The 19,586-nt window shown below is 35.0% G+C and overlaps 1 protein-coding gene across 1 annotated transcript; it reads right to left on the reverse strand.

The window, feature by feature from the left end:
• Positions 1 to 1,060: 1,060 nt before the first annotated feature.
• On the reverse strand, positions 1,061 to 2,173 carry LOC130851782 (glia maturation factor beta-like). The gene has a single exon (XM_057732514.1). The coding sequence runs from the start codon at positions 2,101 to 2,103 to the stop codon at positions 1,675 to 1,677; it is 429 nt and encodes a 142-aa protein (XP_057588497.1). The 5' UTR covers positions 2,104 to 2,173; the 3' UTR covers positions 1,061 to 1,674.
• Positions 2,174 to 19,586: the final 17,413 nt, after the last annotated feature.

A 19,586-nucleotide genomic window follows, 5' to 3' on the forward strand; every position in this document is an offset into this window, starting at 1 on the left:
TATTGTTTTGTTCTCCATGCAGTGTAGCATTTTATGTCTAATGTCGTTTATTTTAATTCTTGCATCTCCTAGCAAGACTTGGCAAGGTAGTGTTTACTACTGTATTTTGTGTAGTTTGTCATGCTGCGAAAGGGAATACCAGGTTTGCATAAGACCTTTCCAGTAATATGACTTAAAATTTGCCATTTTACTACCGTACATCAAAATACATAAACACTTTTGCTGATACCAGAAAGAATATGATAACATGTCTAAAACAAAATATGCATTTTTAGAAATTTAATGAAGAGAGTCAAAGATGGAATTATGGTTTGAATATAAATCTTTTAACCCAGTATTTGACAAGGCTTTTTAGAGGTCTATTTTTAAATATTATCTGTCAGGATATTTGCATGAATTATTTCTTCTTAAAGCATTCCAAACTCATCTCAAAAATGTTATCACTTATTTATTAATTTATTGTTACATTTGTAGATATTGGAGATGTAAATAACTTATTCACCAGCTCTGAAAAAGACCTTGAGATCCAGCTCAGATGCTTTCCCTGTCATAAATGCCACCCTATGGCTTCATCCCACATGTCTCTCTTTTAGAGATTTCAGCCTTTAACTGCACAATTACACTTTTATTTTATTGAGTCCTAATTTAATTTTTCATCATATAAATAATTTTAAGAATAGATAGTAAATTCCATATATTATGTCTAATGCTTCTTAAACAGCATGTTCTGTCTTCTTGGGGATGTTTTTCTTGGCCAACTAAATTATATTATTTGTTTCCTTCCTCAAAATCATGTAGTACTTGATATTAAGTATCATACTTTACATGTCTCATGTTATTAATATTGTAAATTTATTTCTCAGATGTGCATATTTTATTCATATATTTCTTTTGAAAGTCAAATGAGCGTAGGTACTAAGTGCTGAAACCACGAAAGTCCCAGGCAAACTAGAATGGGTTAGTCACCTTATAAGAGGTCTATCTTAAATCTGTGTGTAAATGTGATCTACTCTATACAACTGTACATACACAAACACACACAGTATTTTTTTTAAGTCATAACTTTATTATTAAATCTAACTTCCAGACCTTAAGAATGAGCAACTGATGAAAAGTTTCTGGATTTGATTAAAAAGATACAGAAAACTAAAGAAGGCATGGAATTGATGGAAAAATACTTGTAATGTGGATTATACTACAGTAAATTATTATTCACGGCTCAAAACTGGGTCACTCAAGTCTTTTATCCCAAATTGATTTCAAAGATTTGATAAGTGATAATATGCTATTTTCATATATAAACTGCTAATATCCAGTATTTGTCAAAAGGAGGCAACTGTTGTCTATCACAATCTAATACCCACTTTCCAATGGTGTCTGTAAATAGTAACAAATTCTGAATCATAAGTTATAGAAATTAGTCACAAGAGTGCAAAAAGTCCCTGGGGAGAAGTAGTCCACCTAACAATTACAAATATAAGGAAACACTTTACAAAGTTTCATTACTATGAAGATGATTTCCCCTTTGTTCAAACTTTGAACAAATGAATTTTTCTTTACTGCAGGTAACAAATTGTAAATAACAGTGCATTTTTAGGCATAAATAAGTATTTATGTCTGGTTCCAGTATGGTCAGGTTAATACATAAATACTTTAGAAACACGGACGTTCACATTAGTGGAAAAATCCAAGTTTCTCACGTAACCATTCTTCAGTTAGGTCTTCAGTATTTCTTATTTCAAATACCTTGGTTAGTTCAGCCGTTTGGACTAGCTTATTCCTACTCCCAGCATACATCATCTGTTGTTCAGGCTTACATCCAACAGGACTGGAGAAAATAAAGCACAGAGGGTATGAAACTCTTCCATCATCATGTTGATACTTATAACTATATACAATGAAGCGAGGTTGTCGTTCGGGTAGTTCATCTTTAAGTTCATCTGGTGAAATGCCCTCAAGCTCTTCATCCAGCACCACCAGGCGTTTATCCTTATCAATTTTCATTATAATGGCAGCATTATTCGTTTCTTTGCAAAAACGGAACTGTCTCAGCTTTTCCATTAAATCTTCAGCAACATCACAAACCACCAAAGACTCACTCATCTTCCTTCCGGCCGTCCGCAGCCTCTCGCCTTCCCTCGGGTTGCGCTACGAATGGCTCGGGAGCCTCCTCCCTTCCGGCCCGGCGCCTTGGCAGAGCCGCCCGCGCCGAGCCCAGCGGCCGCGGCGGGCCGCCACGTGACAGCGGACGGCGGGCGGTGCGGCCCGCTCACCCCTCCCACACACAGTATTTTTATATAGCCTCTACATACCCTTAATATACATGTATTTTATACACATACTTACTGAGAAAGATTAAAAAAAATAGATGCCTGGAAGAAAATATGCCCGATTGTGTGTATGTAAGTGTGTGTGTGGACATGTCTGTACATACATACATACATATACCCAAATGTAAAATCTCCATTGAAAGGTAGGTATGTATGTCAACTTTGCTGTGTAACAGCAATCTCAGAATCTCAAAGGTTTATAATAAGAGACATTTATTTCAGGCTCAAAAAGAGGCCAGCTGGAACTTAGCTAGACCTGGCTTGGATTGGATGAGCATTTGTGTAGGTCTGTTTTGCATGTCTCTCAGTCTGGAACCCAGGCTGAAGGAGCAGATCCTGTATGAGGTATGGCCATGTCATGGTGGACATCAGGAGTACAAGAGAGTAAGCTTCTGAGAGCATTTGCCCTGAACTGACACTTCTGCCCACATTCCAGAGGCGAAAGGAAATCCATGACCAAGCCCAAACTCAGTGGGACAGAAGTATACTCTCTACTCTAAAGAGGAATGGAGTAAATATTTGCTGAGAAGTAGTCTAATATGCCAGTGTGGGATTTTGAATAATGTTTATTTTTTCAATTACATATTTTTCCAGTTTTCTAAACTAAAGATGTATTACTTTAATACTCAAAAATACATAATGTAAAACTAAAAAAAAAACCTGAAATCTCATTAAAAATTTCCTACTTAGCGTAGTAAAGAGACAAATAGTACCTATTCTTGTCTATACAGAAAAAAATGTCTTTCTATTATACTTTTATGCAAATAAAAGAGGTGACTATATAACTTTAAGGTGTAGAAAACTGAGAATAAAAATTAAATGGTCCTAGAAACAGCATCTAAATTTGGAAGGAAGCTGTAATAATTTATACAGAAATGGGCAGATGTGTGTCCCAAGGATGTGGCCGTTAGTTTTAAGGTCCTTAGTTAAGGTAAGAGGAAAGAGAACAGCACAGGAAGATTTTCATTCATAGCAGAGGGGGAAAGCTCATAGAAAGAGGCCCTGTTCTCCGGAGACGTGACAAAGAATAGACTGCAATCTTTATTTTTTTCTCTTATAATTCTCTGGAGAAAGTATCCAGACTAACTCTGATGATTTAAGCCTCTTTAGCAGCAGCAAGTATCACTGGTTTAAAGGTTCATCCCTGCTTAGAAAGATGGGTTATCCTAATCCAATCCCAAGCAACTCAGCCACCACAAAGAATAATATATTTGGGGAGGAAAAATCAGTCATAAAAGAATTCTTATAGCACCCAAAGTGCCACTTCTACCACCCACTCATTTGTAATTGTTAGGCAAATAAAGAGTAAAGACTTTGGCCCTGACAGAACATTTTAGAGATTAAACTTCTATAATGTGTCAGGCTGCCAGCTGTAGAAATGGGTTTCTTGGCTTCCATTTTATAGTTACTTATAACAATTTGTTTAATTACTGAACCATAAAACAGACAAAACTAATTAAGAGATTGGATGCCAGGCCAGTAGTGCAGGTACATATTTGTCGTTACCACCACCTGTGGCGGTCTCTCCAGCTCACTTTAGCAAAGGCACTTGGGATTGCCACAGCAACAGAGGGTCTAAATAGGCTGCCTGTGTGCAAGACAGAAACCTCTGCATCCACCCGGCAGACCCCCTTCTGCCTGTTTTATGAAGTAAAGCATGGAATACACGCTTGGTTTATCCTTCAGGAAATCCCAAAAGATGTTGTTCCTATTTACCTTCCCAAGAATATGGAAAGAGAAATTAAAAAGATGAATATAATATAGTGAGTCTACTTTGCCATATTTTGGCCTATTAAAAACAAAAACATTCAAGTTTGTTTTCTGGTACATGCACTCATTAATTCGTCAATAAAGTACAAACTACAGGTCACATATTAATTTCCATGCAAGGAATGCAATTTAAAAACTTTTAAAGCAACAAAAACAAAATTTACATACAACAGTGTGCCACGTAAATTTTGTGTGCATTGGCCTAGCTGAGTCTAAATGAATCACTGTGAGGTAGGTCAAAAAAAAAAAGCCGGCATTAGTATTAAAGTTATTACATCAATGAGGACATAAAAGCAATTTTTAAATGAAAGAAAAGAGAAAATAAATTCAAAAGCTGGCTTTTTAAAAAGATCTATAAAATTGTTAAACTCTAGCAAGACTGATAAGGAAAAATGATAGAGAAGAACCAAAATATTCATATCAATTATGTGAAAGTTAACTGATTTACAGATGTTAAAGTTATAATAATATTTCGATTTACTTCATGGCATAAACATGGCAATTTTAATGAAAGAGCAAAATCCTTAGATGATACAAACTGATAAATTTTATTCAAGAAGAATTAGAACACTGAAATAGTCAGTATTTATTGAGGAAGTTGAATTTGTATTTAAAACCTTTCACAAATCAAAAGCAAACAAAAAAGCACCTCAGGCTCAAATGACTTCATAGGTAACTTCTTCCAAACATTAAAACAACAACAACAACAACAAAAACCCCATAATCCATAAGTCCTTCCAAAAAACAGAAGGGAAAAAACAGTTCCAAACTCATTCTATAGGGTCAGTAAAAAACCTATGATCACAGCCATCACATGTAAAGAAAAGTAAAGACCAATATTGTTCATGAATTTACATGCAAAAATTCTACACAAACGTGTACTAAATTGAATCCCACAATATATAAATATATTCATGACCAAGTAGAGTTTATGTTAGGAATTCAAGGTTCTCTTACCATTTGAAAATCAATCAGTAAAATTGTTTGTATTAAACTAAAACAAAAACCACATGATCATCTCAATAGACACAACAAAAATTCATTCAAAAAAATTCGAGGGGAAGGGAGTCAAGGAAGGGAGGGAATCCGGGGATATGTGTGTAAAAACAGTTGATTGTACTTGGTGTACCCCCCAAAAAATAATAAATAAATAAATAAAATTAAAAAAAAAAATTCAAAATCCATTTCTGTTTAAAAAAAAAACTCAGCAAACTAGAGGAGGTTTTTTTCCCTTTATTGTGTATAGTATGTTTTTTAATTGAATGTTCAATATCATGTCAACAGTAGATACTGAGATAATTTACATTTGTTCCTGGAAATAAGCCTCATTCTTTTATTGTCAGAATGTTGGTTTAAAGCGTTGAGTCATCTCGTCAGGAGTTGAGCTGAGTGTGGGTTTCATGGTTGCTATTGTTACCCTTAGAGCACAGCAGAATTCAAATTGCTCAAATGATTCCTTGTGTTTAGGGTGGGAGCTAAGCTACCAGGTTGGTTCCTGCTCCAACCTCCATTTTCAGCCATCATTGCCCAGCTGCAACACAGATGGTCTCTCCTTGCTCCTTTCCCAGGGTTGAACATTACTGCTTGTTACTGCTTGCTGGGCTGCTAGACAGACAACAGAAGCTGATCTCTTTTGCCCTGGTCCAATATCAGTCTTAGTTTGACCTGTATGCCTGGGCTTTACAGCTTTCTCACCATTCCTACACCTCCTCCCCATGCTAACAAACCTCTACATTTTACCTGTAGTGGGTCTCTTGCAAGAGAGATTTTCCTTCTACAGTGCTGAGACTCTAATGCTATTGACATAGGACACTGTGTAGAACTCTTCCTGCCCTTTCCCCAGCAGAACGGGTTTGTTTCTACTTCCCTTCCCACAGCAATGATGGGTATTTACCTGTGCCTTGAGAGTGACAGGACTTGCTGTTCTTCCACAAACATCTTAAGGTTTTAATTTTGTATGAGAGCAGGGTCCGGGCAGGCCCATTCATGGCTTTCCTATAGCGATAGATGATTCCTTCCTGTGTGACTGTACCACCCATGGGAGGCTTTCTCCAGTTTCCTGGACTTGCACAAGCTTTCTTGTGAGCATTCAGTGGAAGTCCATGGAAAACAGCCACCAAGTGTGTGAAAATTCCCTTGCGCCTGAGGCACCCAAGGATTCTATACCTTTGGGCTAGCCCACAGCATCTTGTAACAATGGGATAAGATCCTAATTTCCTCTTACCTGCTGGAGCTGCACTTTCTTCCCATGAATTGCATCTCTGCTGCTTGGACTTCTTTGGCCTGGGAGTTTAATTTCAGCTCTTCAATGGAATAAAAACATAATAAGTTTTTACTTTATATAATTTATTTTTCTGTTGTTAGAGTAGGAGTGATGCTCTCTTCCAGCTTTATATATCCTAGGTGGAACCCCATCATATTTGTAATATATCCTTTATTTCTCTAAACGTATGAAACAAACATTTTAAGTTCTAGTATATGCCATCTTTATGGGTCTTTTTCTACAGATAATTCCCCCCCCAGGATAATTTTTAATCATGGTGGTTTCATTTCTTTAGGGCTTTGTATTTTTAATTGTAAACAAGTTATTTGGAAGTTGGTCTGTGGGACTATTTAAGTGTTTGTGTTTTTCATTTCAGTTGCTTTTTTTTATTAATAAATTATTGATTAAGGAAATATGAATTAATTATTTTTCTCATTAACAAATCACAAGCTAAAATTCAGCCAGGATTAATATCTGAACTGTGACTTGAAATTTTTTCTGGATGTGAGAAAAAAAACCCTATCCAAATCTGAACCAAACTGTCATCTGTGCTTTAGCTTATATCTTCAAATATCAAACATGAAGTCATTTAAAAAAAAAATCATAGGAATGCTGTGTTTTGTGAGTGAGTCTCCGTAGTAAGGTATAAAAATATTATATAAACTTAAGTTGTTCTGTAACAAAAGTGACCGACAATTAACTTAGATACCCAGACCTTAAAACAAGACATTAAAGAAACTATGATGAGATTAGTGAATATGGCCAAGGGGGAAACCATTACATGACAGAATGTTACCTTTGGACGCTTCATTTGTTAGTATGGTGGTAGATATCTGTCAAGTTAAGACTGTCCATTATTCCTCGGAGCTTTTCTTTATCTTATCCCAAACTTTCAATTTATAACTACTGAAGAACTCTGTATGCCCCTTACTCAGTCAAGCATTCATTGGCTGAAATTAGGTTTGTCTACTTTTTAATGTATAGATATACACAGATGCATTTGGTTCTCAGTCTCTGACTTTTGCAATTTTATTTAGATGCTGGACTGTTCCAGTAAATCTTTTAAACTGGAAGAAAAAAAACAAATCTGCTGCTTTCTCGTTAATGATGTTCTTAGTAAACTGAGAAATGAACTAGTATATGGCTATTTCACACCTCTTTTACTGTAATGCTTGGTTTATTCTTAGATGAATACTACCATTTGGAATACCTTCAAAACATAATTAAGAACTGTGATAATGCTTCATCTGTTGTCCTAAACTATTCCCGACTGTCTCCTTTTCTTAGAATACATATATACTGAATGGAAGAATAGAATGTATATTATACTGAATGACAGCAGTTGAAAATAAGCACAAAACAAACAAAAATTACTGATCTCTATCCAGTGAAAATAACTTGAATTAAAATGCCAAATAATTGTGCAATAACAAGACTTGGAAATATGATTATGCAGACTGGCCTACATCCTTAATGTTACAGAATTTTGAAAGAGCGATGTGGTGGACAAACTCTGTATTTAACAATATGACAGGGGATTTAATGTCATGACCAGGCAAACAAACAAACTGATTAAAGTAATATCTAATGGAGGAGGAGGTTTTTAAGGAGGAGGTTTTCCTTAAAAATGCTTCAGATTTTTAAAGAGCCTCCAAAAAGACAGGAGCCAGAAAGGCAAGTTAAAGTTCTGGTATTAATGGATAGCATGGTGTCCTCTGCTTAAGTAACTTATCCTACATAATTCAAATATTTTACTGTACACTTCATATTTTTAATATTCCTTTTGTCAGCTCTTTAGACCAAAGGAATTAAATCAGAAACACTAAACCAGTAGCAATGTTTGCGCAGTCTAGGTACTCTCTCATACCTGAATATAGCCCCCAAACCATTTTTCAGATAAAATTTCTTGATTTGGGATTTGGGAAATACAATCATCATAACCACATAAGTTATATGCATTTTCTTTTCTATTTGTAAATAATACAATAAGAAGCACTTAACACCCAAATAATTTTGACATCATTTTAATAACACAAAAAATCTTCTGAGGTCACATCATCATTCTGAGGAAAAAAACTATTACAGCGTACATATGCAATAGGACTGGCCAGTTGATAAAGAATTATAATTGACTGGGGGGGAGGAATCGATTGGGAGAGTGGGATTGCCATATATACATTACTAATAAGAAAAAAATATCAAATTGTACACTTTAAATATATGCAGTTTATTGTATGTCAATTGTATCTCAATAAAAGTTTTTAAAAAGAAAAAAAAGAATTATAATTGACAGAATATAAAGCAAACAAGATGAAACTATTTTTTAGTGTTTTAATAAAAACATTAAGTCTGATAGACTTAATGGTTGGAGAATTAAACAGAGCACCTCGAAAATTAATTCATGTTTATTCAGGAAATCAAAATTTGTTTTTTCAGCACAAACCAATAAAAGAGGATTAGCAGTTTTAGAAGGGAGAAGCAATTTATGGAAATTATGCCGATGGATTCAATGTATTTATTGAACTTAGTGGAGTGAGAACAAAAAGCAGTTTTGTTTGTTCTCACATTTGTGTCCTTCGAACACATTCTGAGGGCTTGTCCTTTCCTACTCCTGGATAAAATCTTGGTCAGATCTCATAGCATTCTCTATGACTTACAGGTATTAAAGAATACTGTCATTTCCTAAGGTATTAAAAAGTCCAATCTAATCTAACATATACTTATCCATGTCATTCAAAACTTCTTCACTCTCCTCACCCCTCTTTCCTCCCAGCCTCACAGCATCTACAGTCAGAATCTACCTGGGGCCTGAAGCTCGCAGTGAGGAAGGGGAGGAGGAGGTCACTTCACTCCCTTTTCCCAGCCACATGCATCCTTCACCTGCCACTACTGCAATTCTCCACTCCAGGATTGTGTCCAAGGAGAAGCACAGGGGAGAGTCAGATGAGAAAAATAAAGCCTTACAAGACTTATGCAGCTGTAAACCATTATTAGTATCTTCTTTGCTAGATTTCCAATCACTGATTCTTCCATTCAGAAGGTTCCCCTCCCCCCCACCTTTTTTTCCTCCCTGTTTCATTTTTTTCTTTTTTACAGACCCTTATATAGTGGAATATTTCATCTCAGGTCCCTAGTTTCAGACGAAGCCTCATCCAGGTGATGGTTTAGCACTACCCTGTCAGCTCCTTGCTCCTGGGGATATACTTTTATTTAAGGCTGTTTTATTCAGATGATGCTCCACTATCCCTCAACACATAATTTTGCAAATTAGAAAGAAGTTCTCTTGAGTGATTATAAGAGCTTCCAGAAATGTCATTGGACAAGCCTGTGGGTGAGTCCTGGGAAATGCAACCCTCGCCACAGCTAGTTGTGGGGTGTGAATGAAGTCTTGGCCAACTGGCAGGTATATGACTGGGGTAATGAGCTGCTCCATGCTTTCCGCTTTGAATTTCACCATGGCCAGTGTCCAGCTCTCAGGATGATCAAAGAAGAGCACTTCTGTGTGGGTTAAATATGTCTTTAGCTGATCCAAGCCTAGGGCACGGAGGGGAGAATGGGAGCTTCGTCAGCGCAAGGTCCAGGACATCCAAGTTCAGGGAAGAACCCGGGCCAGACTCATGTGAAGTTAAATAGACGCTAGAACGGTGGAAAGCACAGAGTAAGTGGCACAAGGTGGAGGCGAGCAACGCCGAGGCATCCCGCACAGCTGCAGGCCCAGCTTTCGGTTTTTTCACCACGCCACGTGCGATCCACCAGACACCATTGTCCTGCTGTTCTCTCTGCCATGGAATGTTCTCTCCTGCCTAGATGGTTCCTGTGACTGGCTTGTGTCCATCCTTTAAATTGCAGGTCAGATGTCACCTCCTGTAAGACAACTTATCTAAAGTAGCCCCCCTCCACTTCCATCACATCATCCTGTGTATTTCCTCTATAGCAGTTAGAACTCCAGAACTTGTCTTAATTGTTTGGTGTTCCCTCCCTCTCTATCAGAACACAGAGGTGTGAGGACAGAGACTTTGTTTCATGCCCTCTTGTATGAACAGTGCCTGGTGCTCAATAAGTATTGATTGATTAATTTATTGACATGCTTGGGGGCAACTAAGCAAAATAAATAATTAAATAGCCACTATCTTGATTTCCCTGAGGCTTATAAAAATAAAAGTACAAGTTTTCTAGGCTGAAGGACCCTGCTGCTATAATGGACACAGGCTGGATTTTAACCCTCGTTTGAACCTCTGTGCAGGGCACCAACTGTAGCACAAGAAACCATGGCCCTTATTCTACCTATTAGCAGGGGTGTTTTGACCCCCTTGTGAGTCCAAATCTGAATCACAGGAAACCTGTACCTTTGTCCAAACATACTCTGAAAGAGAAACTTCCTCACCATACTTTACCTTTTTGTTCTCAGGCAGGTCCCTCAAGCCAGCCTATCCCAGGCCTTGATATTTTTAAAGCAAGTCAGATAACATTCCTTTGCTTCTCCTAACTCAAGAATATGAGTACACTCTCCCCAAGGGGCCTTTTGGGTGTCTGTCTCCCTAAACAGTTGTGACATGGCTTAAGGTGAGAGAGAAACCCACTCTCCACCCAATGTCTAAGGCTCAGTCGGGGAGGAGAAGAGCAGTAGAATGCTGACTACTCTCTTCTAAGAAATTCTTACTCCTAGACACTTCATCTGCCTCTCATATTGACGCCAGAAGAGCGGAGGCTGGTGGAGTAGGGTTGCTAGTTTCATAGCATCCTAACTGCTTAAAACTGTCTTCCACTCTTTGTGGCTTTGGCTGAGGCTGCTGTAAAAATGAGAAATTACCTAAACTTGATTCCTAATTGAACCCTATTCTTAAGGTGTTTGTGATATATAGAGATTGCTGCCTTACTAAAAGTATTTGAGAGAGGACAGAAATGGGACAAGGTTGACCAGGAAAAAGGTAACCCAATAAAAGTTAGTCCGCGAATAGGCCATACGCACAGAGGTCAGCCAACACAAGTAGAAGCAAGTGAGAAGGATTATGGTCTAGAAGGTAGATGGAATGATTTGTACCTGGAAGGTAAATAGTGTTAGGGCATCAGATTTATGTCCACTGAGCTGAGGATAGAGTGTTTGCTCTAAGTTTTATAATGCTCTGTTTACTGTATATACAAAAAGGTATTGTTCATAACCAAAAATTAAATCAAAGCCACAGTATAGTCAGAGTAAGGACTTTCAGGTTAGGACCATCTCAAGTAACAAACTTAAAATTAAATACATTTCAGAGACTAAATATTAAAATCACAAAACTTGTTTTACTACTCTTGGTACCTTAGCATTTTAAAGGCATGATGTATCATTTTCCAGCCAATTAAGAGCATTTATTGAATGCCAGCTCTAAGCATCATTCAAAACTAGGCACTGGAAGAAAACTGTATTTGTTTGGCCAAGGTCACATAGCAGAGAGGGAGAGCTTCACTGAAACATACATGGTGTGTGTGCTGAAATCACAGAAAGAAAAATATTTGAAATCTTTATTAGCATTGCTGAATTTAATATGCCTGCATGAGGAAATCATCTTGAAAATCAAAGATAAGGTGTATTTTCCTGTTTTCCTAATAATTTTACATAGTTTTAACATGCAGAGTTCCAACTAAATGTGCATGAAGTAGCACACTTTAACTTTTTTCAATATGCATTCACAAAAGCGTATGTTATATTTGAAGATGCCAGTATGTATGAAAGCTCATTCAGTAGAAACTAATGGTGTCCAGCAGAGAATAAAGTAACTAATTGAATTTTGTAATGTAGCCAGTAACATGATTTTCAGAGTATGGAGTATTTGCAAACAAAGTGCTTTATTATCTATAATGTCGAGAGAGATCACCTCAAAGAGGACTTAAATCTTCTTTCCTCAAAGTGCCTTCTTGATGACTGCTAATGGAGAATAGATATGCTCTAATGCTTTTGATGTAAACATTTTGAGTGGCAATTTTCTTCTAGCTTTCTCTTTGTACCTAGCATGTAAGTTATTGTTGAATTATAGTGATCATAGTGAGAAAGGAGAATATCTTGCATTATTGATAAATTTGTAGATACTTCATGATATTGGAGGAATCCAGAGACCAAGGCTCTATCCAGATTATGTATTCCTCATGTAACATTAGACAAGTCACTTATCTTACCCATGACAGTTTTACTTTTTATTTAATGGAAGTATCTATATCTGCACTACACTATCCAAAAAACAAAAAGCAAGCAAAAACAAAACTAAACAAAAGAAAGAAATAAGTTAGTACCTACTGCCTTAAATAATAGATCTTTGTGAGGATAAATTAATAGGTCTTTGAGAGGACAGAATAATTTCTACAGTCATTTATATATATTTATATATAAATTTATATTATATATAACTATATATAACTATATAATATAATTTTATATAATATATGGTATATATAATTTTATATAATATATATAATTATTCATTTGTGTATATATATATATATATATATAAATGGCTGTAGAAATTACTCTATTCCATGTCAGAGAGTCTAAGATTTTTACCCTACTTGAAAAGTAACAAGTTAGCCTGCCTCTGTTTCATAGATGCTGACAGAAGATACAGGATTCATGGATTGAAAACAAAGGATAGTTTATTACTCCCAAAAGAGGCATGATCCAGAGTAGAGGCAGTTTTTCTTAAAATTCCAGATCTCTATGTTCCAATTCCCACCAGGAATACTATAATTTTGACTGTTTTCCTTTGCTTCTGCATTTTCTTACCTCTCTGATTAAAGTTATTCTTTTCATGTCTATGCTACTCTCTCACTTCATCCCACCTTCCCCTTTGTGCCCCGCCACCCCCCCCCCAACACCATGTCCTCCAGCCCATTCTCTGCATCTGCATCCTTATTCTTGCCCTGTCACTGGGTTCAATAGTACCTTTTTTTTTTTTTTTAGATTCCATTTAGCATACAGTATTTGTTTTTGTCTTTCTGGCTTACTTCACTCTGTATGACAGAGTGAAGTAAGCCAGACTCTAGGTCTATCCACCTCATTACGTATAGCTGTATGACAGACTCTAGGTCTATCCACCTCATTACATATAGCTCCATTTCATTCCTTTTTATGGCTGAGTAATATTCCATTGTATATATATGCCACATCTTCTTTATCCATTCATCTGTTGATGGGCATTTAGGTTGCTTCCATGTCCTGGCTATTGTAAATAGTGCTACAATGAACATTGGGGTACATGTTTCTTTTTGGATTATTGTTTTCTCTGGGTATATGCCCGGTAGTGGGATTACTGGATCATATGGTAATTCTATTTGTAGCTTTTTAAGGAACCTCCAAACTGTTTTCCATAGTGGCTGTACCAACTTATATTCCCACCAACAGTGCAGGTGAGTTCCCTTTTCTCCACACCCTCTCCAACATTTATTGTTTCTAGATATTTTGATGATGGCCATTCTGACCAGTGTGAGGTGATACCTCATTGTGGCTTTGACTTGCATTTCTCTAATGATTAGTGAGGTTGAACATCTTTTCATGTGTTTGTTGGCCATCTGTATGTCTTCTTTGGAGAAATGTCTATTTAGGTCTTCTGCTCATTTGTGGATTGGGTTATTTGCTTTTTTGGTATTAAGCTGCATGAGCTGCTTGTATATTTTGGAGATTAATCCTTTGTCCGTTGCTTCGTTGGCAACTATTTTCTCCCATTCTGAGGGTAGTCATCTTGTCTTGTTTATGGTTTCTTTCGCTGTGCAAAAGCTTTTAAGTTTCATGAGGTCCCATTTGTTTATTCTTGATTTTATTTCCATGATTCTAGGAGGTGGGTCCAAATGGATCTTGCTTTGATGGATGTCATAGAGTGTTCTGCCTATGTTTTCCTCTAGGAGTTTTGTAGTGTCTGGCCTTCCATTTAGGTCTTTAATCCATTTTCAGTTTATTTCTGTGTATGGTGTTAGGAAGTGTTCTAATTTCATTCTTTTACATGTTGCTGTCCAATTTTCCCAGCACCACTTACTGAAGAGGCTGTCTTTTTTCCATTGTATATTCTTGCCTCCTTTGTCAAAGATAAGGTGCCCATGTGTGTCTGGGCTTACTTCTGAGTTCTCTATTGTGTTCCATTGATCTTCCTTTCTATTTTTGTGCCAGTACCATACTGTCTTGATCACTATGGCCTTGTAGTATAGTTTGAAGTCAGGAAGCCTAATTCCACCAACTCTGTCTTTCCTTCTCAAGATTGCTTTGGCTATTCGGGGTCTTTTGTGTTTCTGTGCAAATCGTAAGATTTCTTGTTCTAGTTCTGTGAAAAATGCCATTGGTAACTTGATAGGGATTGCACTGAATCTGTAAATTGCTTTGGGTAGTACAGTCATTTTCACAATGTTGATTCTTCCAATCCAAGAACATGGTATGTCTCTCTATCTGTTTGTGTTGTCTTTGATTTCTTTCATCAGTGTCTTATAGTTTTCTGCAAACAGGTTTTTTGCCTCCTTAGGCAGGTTTATTCCTCGGTATTTTATTCTTTTTGTTGCAATGGTAAATGGGAGAGTTTCCTTAATTTCTCTTTCTGCTTTTTCATTGTTAGTGTATAGGAATGCAAGAGATTTCTGTGCATTAATTTTGTATCCTGCTACTTTCATTGGAAGAGAATGCATTTCTGTCTAGTCATTTTCTGCGATATACCAACATATATATACGCATGTATAAATCTATGTGTGTGTTCCTGTGTGTGCATCCATGTATATAAGTTTATTTCACAGAAGGTATTTAATATTCCCTGTTAAATTGGATTTAGGACAAAATATAATTCGCTCTAAAAAAGACATGTAGTTAGTGAGGTAACAAGGCAGAGACTGAATGATATTTATTAAAGCTAAGACAGAATACAATTTGAAAAAAAAAAACAGTTATCTTACTCTATGATAAACAATTGCTTGATTTATGTCCTATCCAACCACACTTGAAATCACATGCTTGGTTGTTTTTATCGGGTGAAGATTGGAAGGGATTAGATAAAAGCCTGTACTGGTTCCTGCATGCCATGGTTTAAGTAAACCATGAACTAGATTGAATGGAAAAAAAAAAACTATTGTTTATGGAGGCAAGGAAATGAGGAATTAAATTTATGATATTGCACATATATGGTACATTCAATTGTAAAATATGTATATAGGTGAAATATTATTAACAAATAGCTGTGTTGAACTATTTTTTGTTGTTGTCTGAAGTAGCAGAAACCAAAAACTCAAACAACCAAAGTAGGTTAAGCTACATAGAAGCTTCAAGTGATGTTATTTTCTTTTTCTCTCTCTCTCTTTCAGTCTCCATCATTACTAGGTTCCGTCATTCTCTTTGTTGCCTTTACATGTCCCCCATTTGGGGGTAACCAGGGCACTGAGAAATTTAAGCTTACCTGTACCTCAGACTCAGTGACCCCCAGAGGAAAATATGACTGTCTTTTACTCAATGGCCACATTAATCCAAGAGCCTTACGGGAGTTTTGTGTCCACACCTGTGGCTAGAGAATCAGCATCCCCATAAACATAACGTAATTGGAGAGTGGTTTTTCTCTTATAAAGGGAGGTCTTCTTATCATAAAAAAATGGAAAAAAAAAGTTGGGCAAACATTATAAGAAAACAAACAGCAGCAGCAATAGCAAAAACACAAAAAATTTAGCCTCTAGAAAACAGTTTCCCTCCACGCACTTAAGGACTGAAAAAAATTACCAAAATATATATATAATATATACATGCATATATACATACACACATGCATATATACATGATTTATAAGTCAAAAGATAAAGACATAAAAGGAAATTACATGTGTTTGTAGTTACATTTTTTTTTCATAGACTAGTCATTCTATAAATGGTTCAAAAATAAGTGCTAGTGACCTTAAATGCCATAGAGGCAGGAACAGATAAGTCTCTGAGATTCTGAAAAAGAGAGTCAGAAAAGATTAAGCAGTTGTAGTATCAATTGGACCACAAAAATTCTCATAGAATATCAGAAGACTGGTCCAAATGAAGTGGTAAATCGATCGTCTCCTATTCACACTTGTATATTTATGTTTTTAAAAATATAATTTCAGTGTTATGCCCTCTGATCTTGTCCCCCTGAAAATGGCTGCTATATATTTCTTTTAACATAAGCATTCAAAAATGACTATTAACAGTTTAACTATCAGTTAAATTACATAAGATAATGGAATGTGTCTGAAAGTTTTGTACAGAATACTTGTATTTATTACTTATCTTTACATTGTATACAACATAGCACATGTAGAAGCCCTTACAGGAGAATTGGAAAATTCAAAGTTTAACTTTTCTTGTCAGAAACCAGGCTACTTAGTTATTGCCCACATTTTATAATTTTCATGTGACAAAAGGACAAAGTTGGAGAGTTTTTAATGGAAATGAAACTAATTGCAAAATAGACATGAAACATGTAAAGCTTGGAATAATGTCCCTAAAGGGAAACAACTTTTTAGCATCCACTCATAAATCAAGAACTGTAGTGTTAGCTACATTAAATTTATCTTATAGTCTAGTTTTGAAGAAAATGTGTGCTTAGGAATGTACTTCGTAATAATATAGCTTCTAATCTGAAATGGCATTCAAAGACAAAATTTTTAATATTAGATCTTAGACTATGTCCAACTTCTGCAGAGCTTACCTAGTACAAAAAACCAATATATTTTGATTGAATTTGTTTTATAGTCAGCTTATCTACCCTACTTTTTATTAACAAATGTTGTCAAGTTTCAAATATTCCCTACTTATTATATCTAACAAAATCATATACATGAGCTGTTACATCAAATCTCATTCTATGCGTAGAAAAATAGACTGTGAGCAACTCCTTTTTCTATGCTATATAGTTAGGAGATCAGTTAATCTTACCTTTCCAAATTGGAATTATATATGAAATACAGTCTCAATAAGCCATTGCTATCAACTTCTTCAACCTTCAAATTCTCTTCTGATAGAGTATCTTCAGAAGTATCTTCCCTCTTCCTTTTGATTTAATGCACAACTATAGCTTCATTAACCAGTTTTACTTTTTGAAGATTAATGTGTATTTATCCAATTGAAGCATATCAATATTTATTTTGAATGCAGATTTAATAATGTAATAATCTCTTACAGTGACTACCATCCAGTGACTTTCACTGAATAATCTATGGTCTGGACTTAAGTTCTTCTTGCTGTTCTTATTTTTGTTATTGTTAATGATAGATGCTTTTTAAAATGAACCTTTCAGCAAATTGTGGGTGTTTGAATACTGCAATGGTTTCTTCCTTATGTGTGAGTACTCAGTATCTATTACAATGTCTGCTATTTAAAGGGAGTTCAGTACTTGCTCAGGAGATCTTATCAGCACTTTTGAAAAACATTTCACATAGGTAGCTGCATGTAAATGTTGTATATTTATATCATCAGATTTTGTAGTGTCTTAACTTCACAGACTGCATTTGGAAGCTAATTTGTTATTATTTTTTATTTCCTAAATGATATGCTAAAGTGTAAATGTGTGAAAATTACATATTTCCAGAAATAGTTTCCTTGCTTTATCTACTGGAATATAGAAATTTGTTTTCTGATTTATTGGTGTTGTTGAGAATGGATAAGATATTTGTTTCTAACTTCTTAAGAAAAATGGCATCAAGATTTAACTGTAATTAAACCTAATATTCCATGTACAACCTCCTAATAAGATACATTACAATGAAACACACATGATTTAATAAGTATATATTTAAATTTTAAAATATCAGATAAATGTATTAATCATTGAAAAAAAGGAATTCAAATTTATTTCTGTGTTCTAGTACCTTCTTATACATCATCTCATAGGAAACGTACTTAAAAACATTAATTCCATTTTACAGTTTAGACAGTATACTACCTTGCTTCCACCTGTTTGAAATCTAGATTTGAGTTGCCATCTTTTCAGCTGTAAAACATACTTTTCCTTCACCACATAATACTGTTTCCATTTTACTGTCACCTGATCAGGTGTAGGGATGAGGAAACTTAAAATTCATGGTGTTAAAGTAATGTAAATATTGATTTATTAGAAATGTAAAGCTGATAATGGGTCATAAAAGTTAGCCTAATAATTATTACTGAACAAATTAGAGGGGATTTACCTCTTTTTCTCAATTTTTCTTTCACCTACAGAGTTATTTTAAGTAAGGATACTCCACATAGGATTTATAATGCATTTGAAATGAAAAAAAAAAAGAAAAAGTCAGGCAGGTATCCACTTCTTAAACAAGTTGCTGAATTATTTTTTTCTTCATATGTATTTTCCCAGAGGTTTTTTTTTTACATTTCTATCAATAGTATACTAGGCATGTTTTCCTGTAGAGAATAATTTTTTGACACTTCCTCCTCTACAGAACAAAATTATTTTTAGTTATAATCATACAGTGAAATGAACACTAATGGGCGGAAAAGAACCAGTGAAACATCTTATATTTTACTTTAGATATAATTATATCAATAAAAAATTAAAAATATTACTGTACAAAAGGGAAAATGAATAGATTACTATTTTAATACCATAAATCTTTTTTTCAAAAAAAAGAAAATTGTACTTAAATATTGGTCTCCCATAGTAATGAGTAGCAATATTCAAGTTCCTGATTAAGAGCCTTACTTTCTGTCAGTTCATCAAGCCAAAATGGATAATTTTTGTATATTCCTTTCAATAATTATTTTAATCAGATTGTTTAGTCTTAGTTCATACTTCATTGAAGAATATTTTTTATAAAGCTTAATTTCAAAAGTTTCTTTTACATGGTACAACAGATATATAAATAGAAATGTCATAAATATAAATATTCTTTTAAAAAAGAATTTCTTAACAAATTCCAAGAAATTTAACACAAATAAACATTTCAAAAGGTCCATATAATAATAGAATTAAATTAATTCAAGTTCTATTTCCATGCAACCATCAGAGTATCATCGTTTATTACAAATCTAATGTCTAAATGTAAGAAAATACAGTATGACGAGGCTTGAAAAGAGAAAATCCACCCCAAAAAAGTTCAAAAATTTTTGAAACATTACGAACTTTGAAAACAAAAATATATAGTGAAGTCCCTATGTGTGATAGTCAACTATGTAAGATTTCTTCAAATTAACTTCCTCATAGAATATACAATTTATTAAATACAAGTAATAAAATATGCTAAAGTTTAAAATATGAAGCTTAAAAAGGTGTTAAA

The sequence above is a fragment of the Hippopotamus amphibius genome, chromosome 4, assembly GCF_030028045.1.
Source record: "Hippopotamus amphibius kiboko isolate mHipAmp2 chromosome 4, mHipAmp2.hap2, whole genome shotgun sequence".
NCBI lineage: Eukaryota > Metazoa > Chordata > Mammalia > Artiodactyla > Hippopotamidae > Hippopotamus > Hippopotamus amphibius.

Coding starts and splice junctions, on each gene's coding strand:
- LOC130851782 (XM_057732514.1), bottom strand. CDS start 2,103: ATGAGTGAGTCTTTGGTGGTTTGTGATGTTGCTGAAGATTTAATGGAA.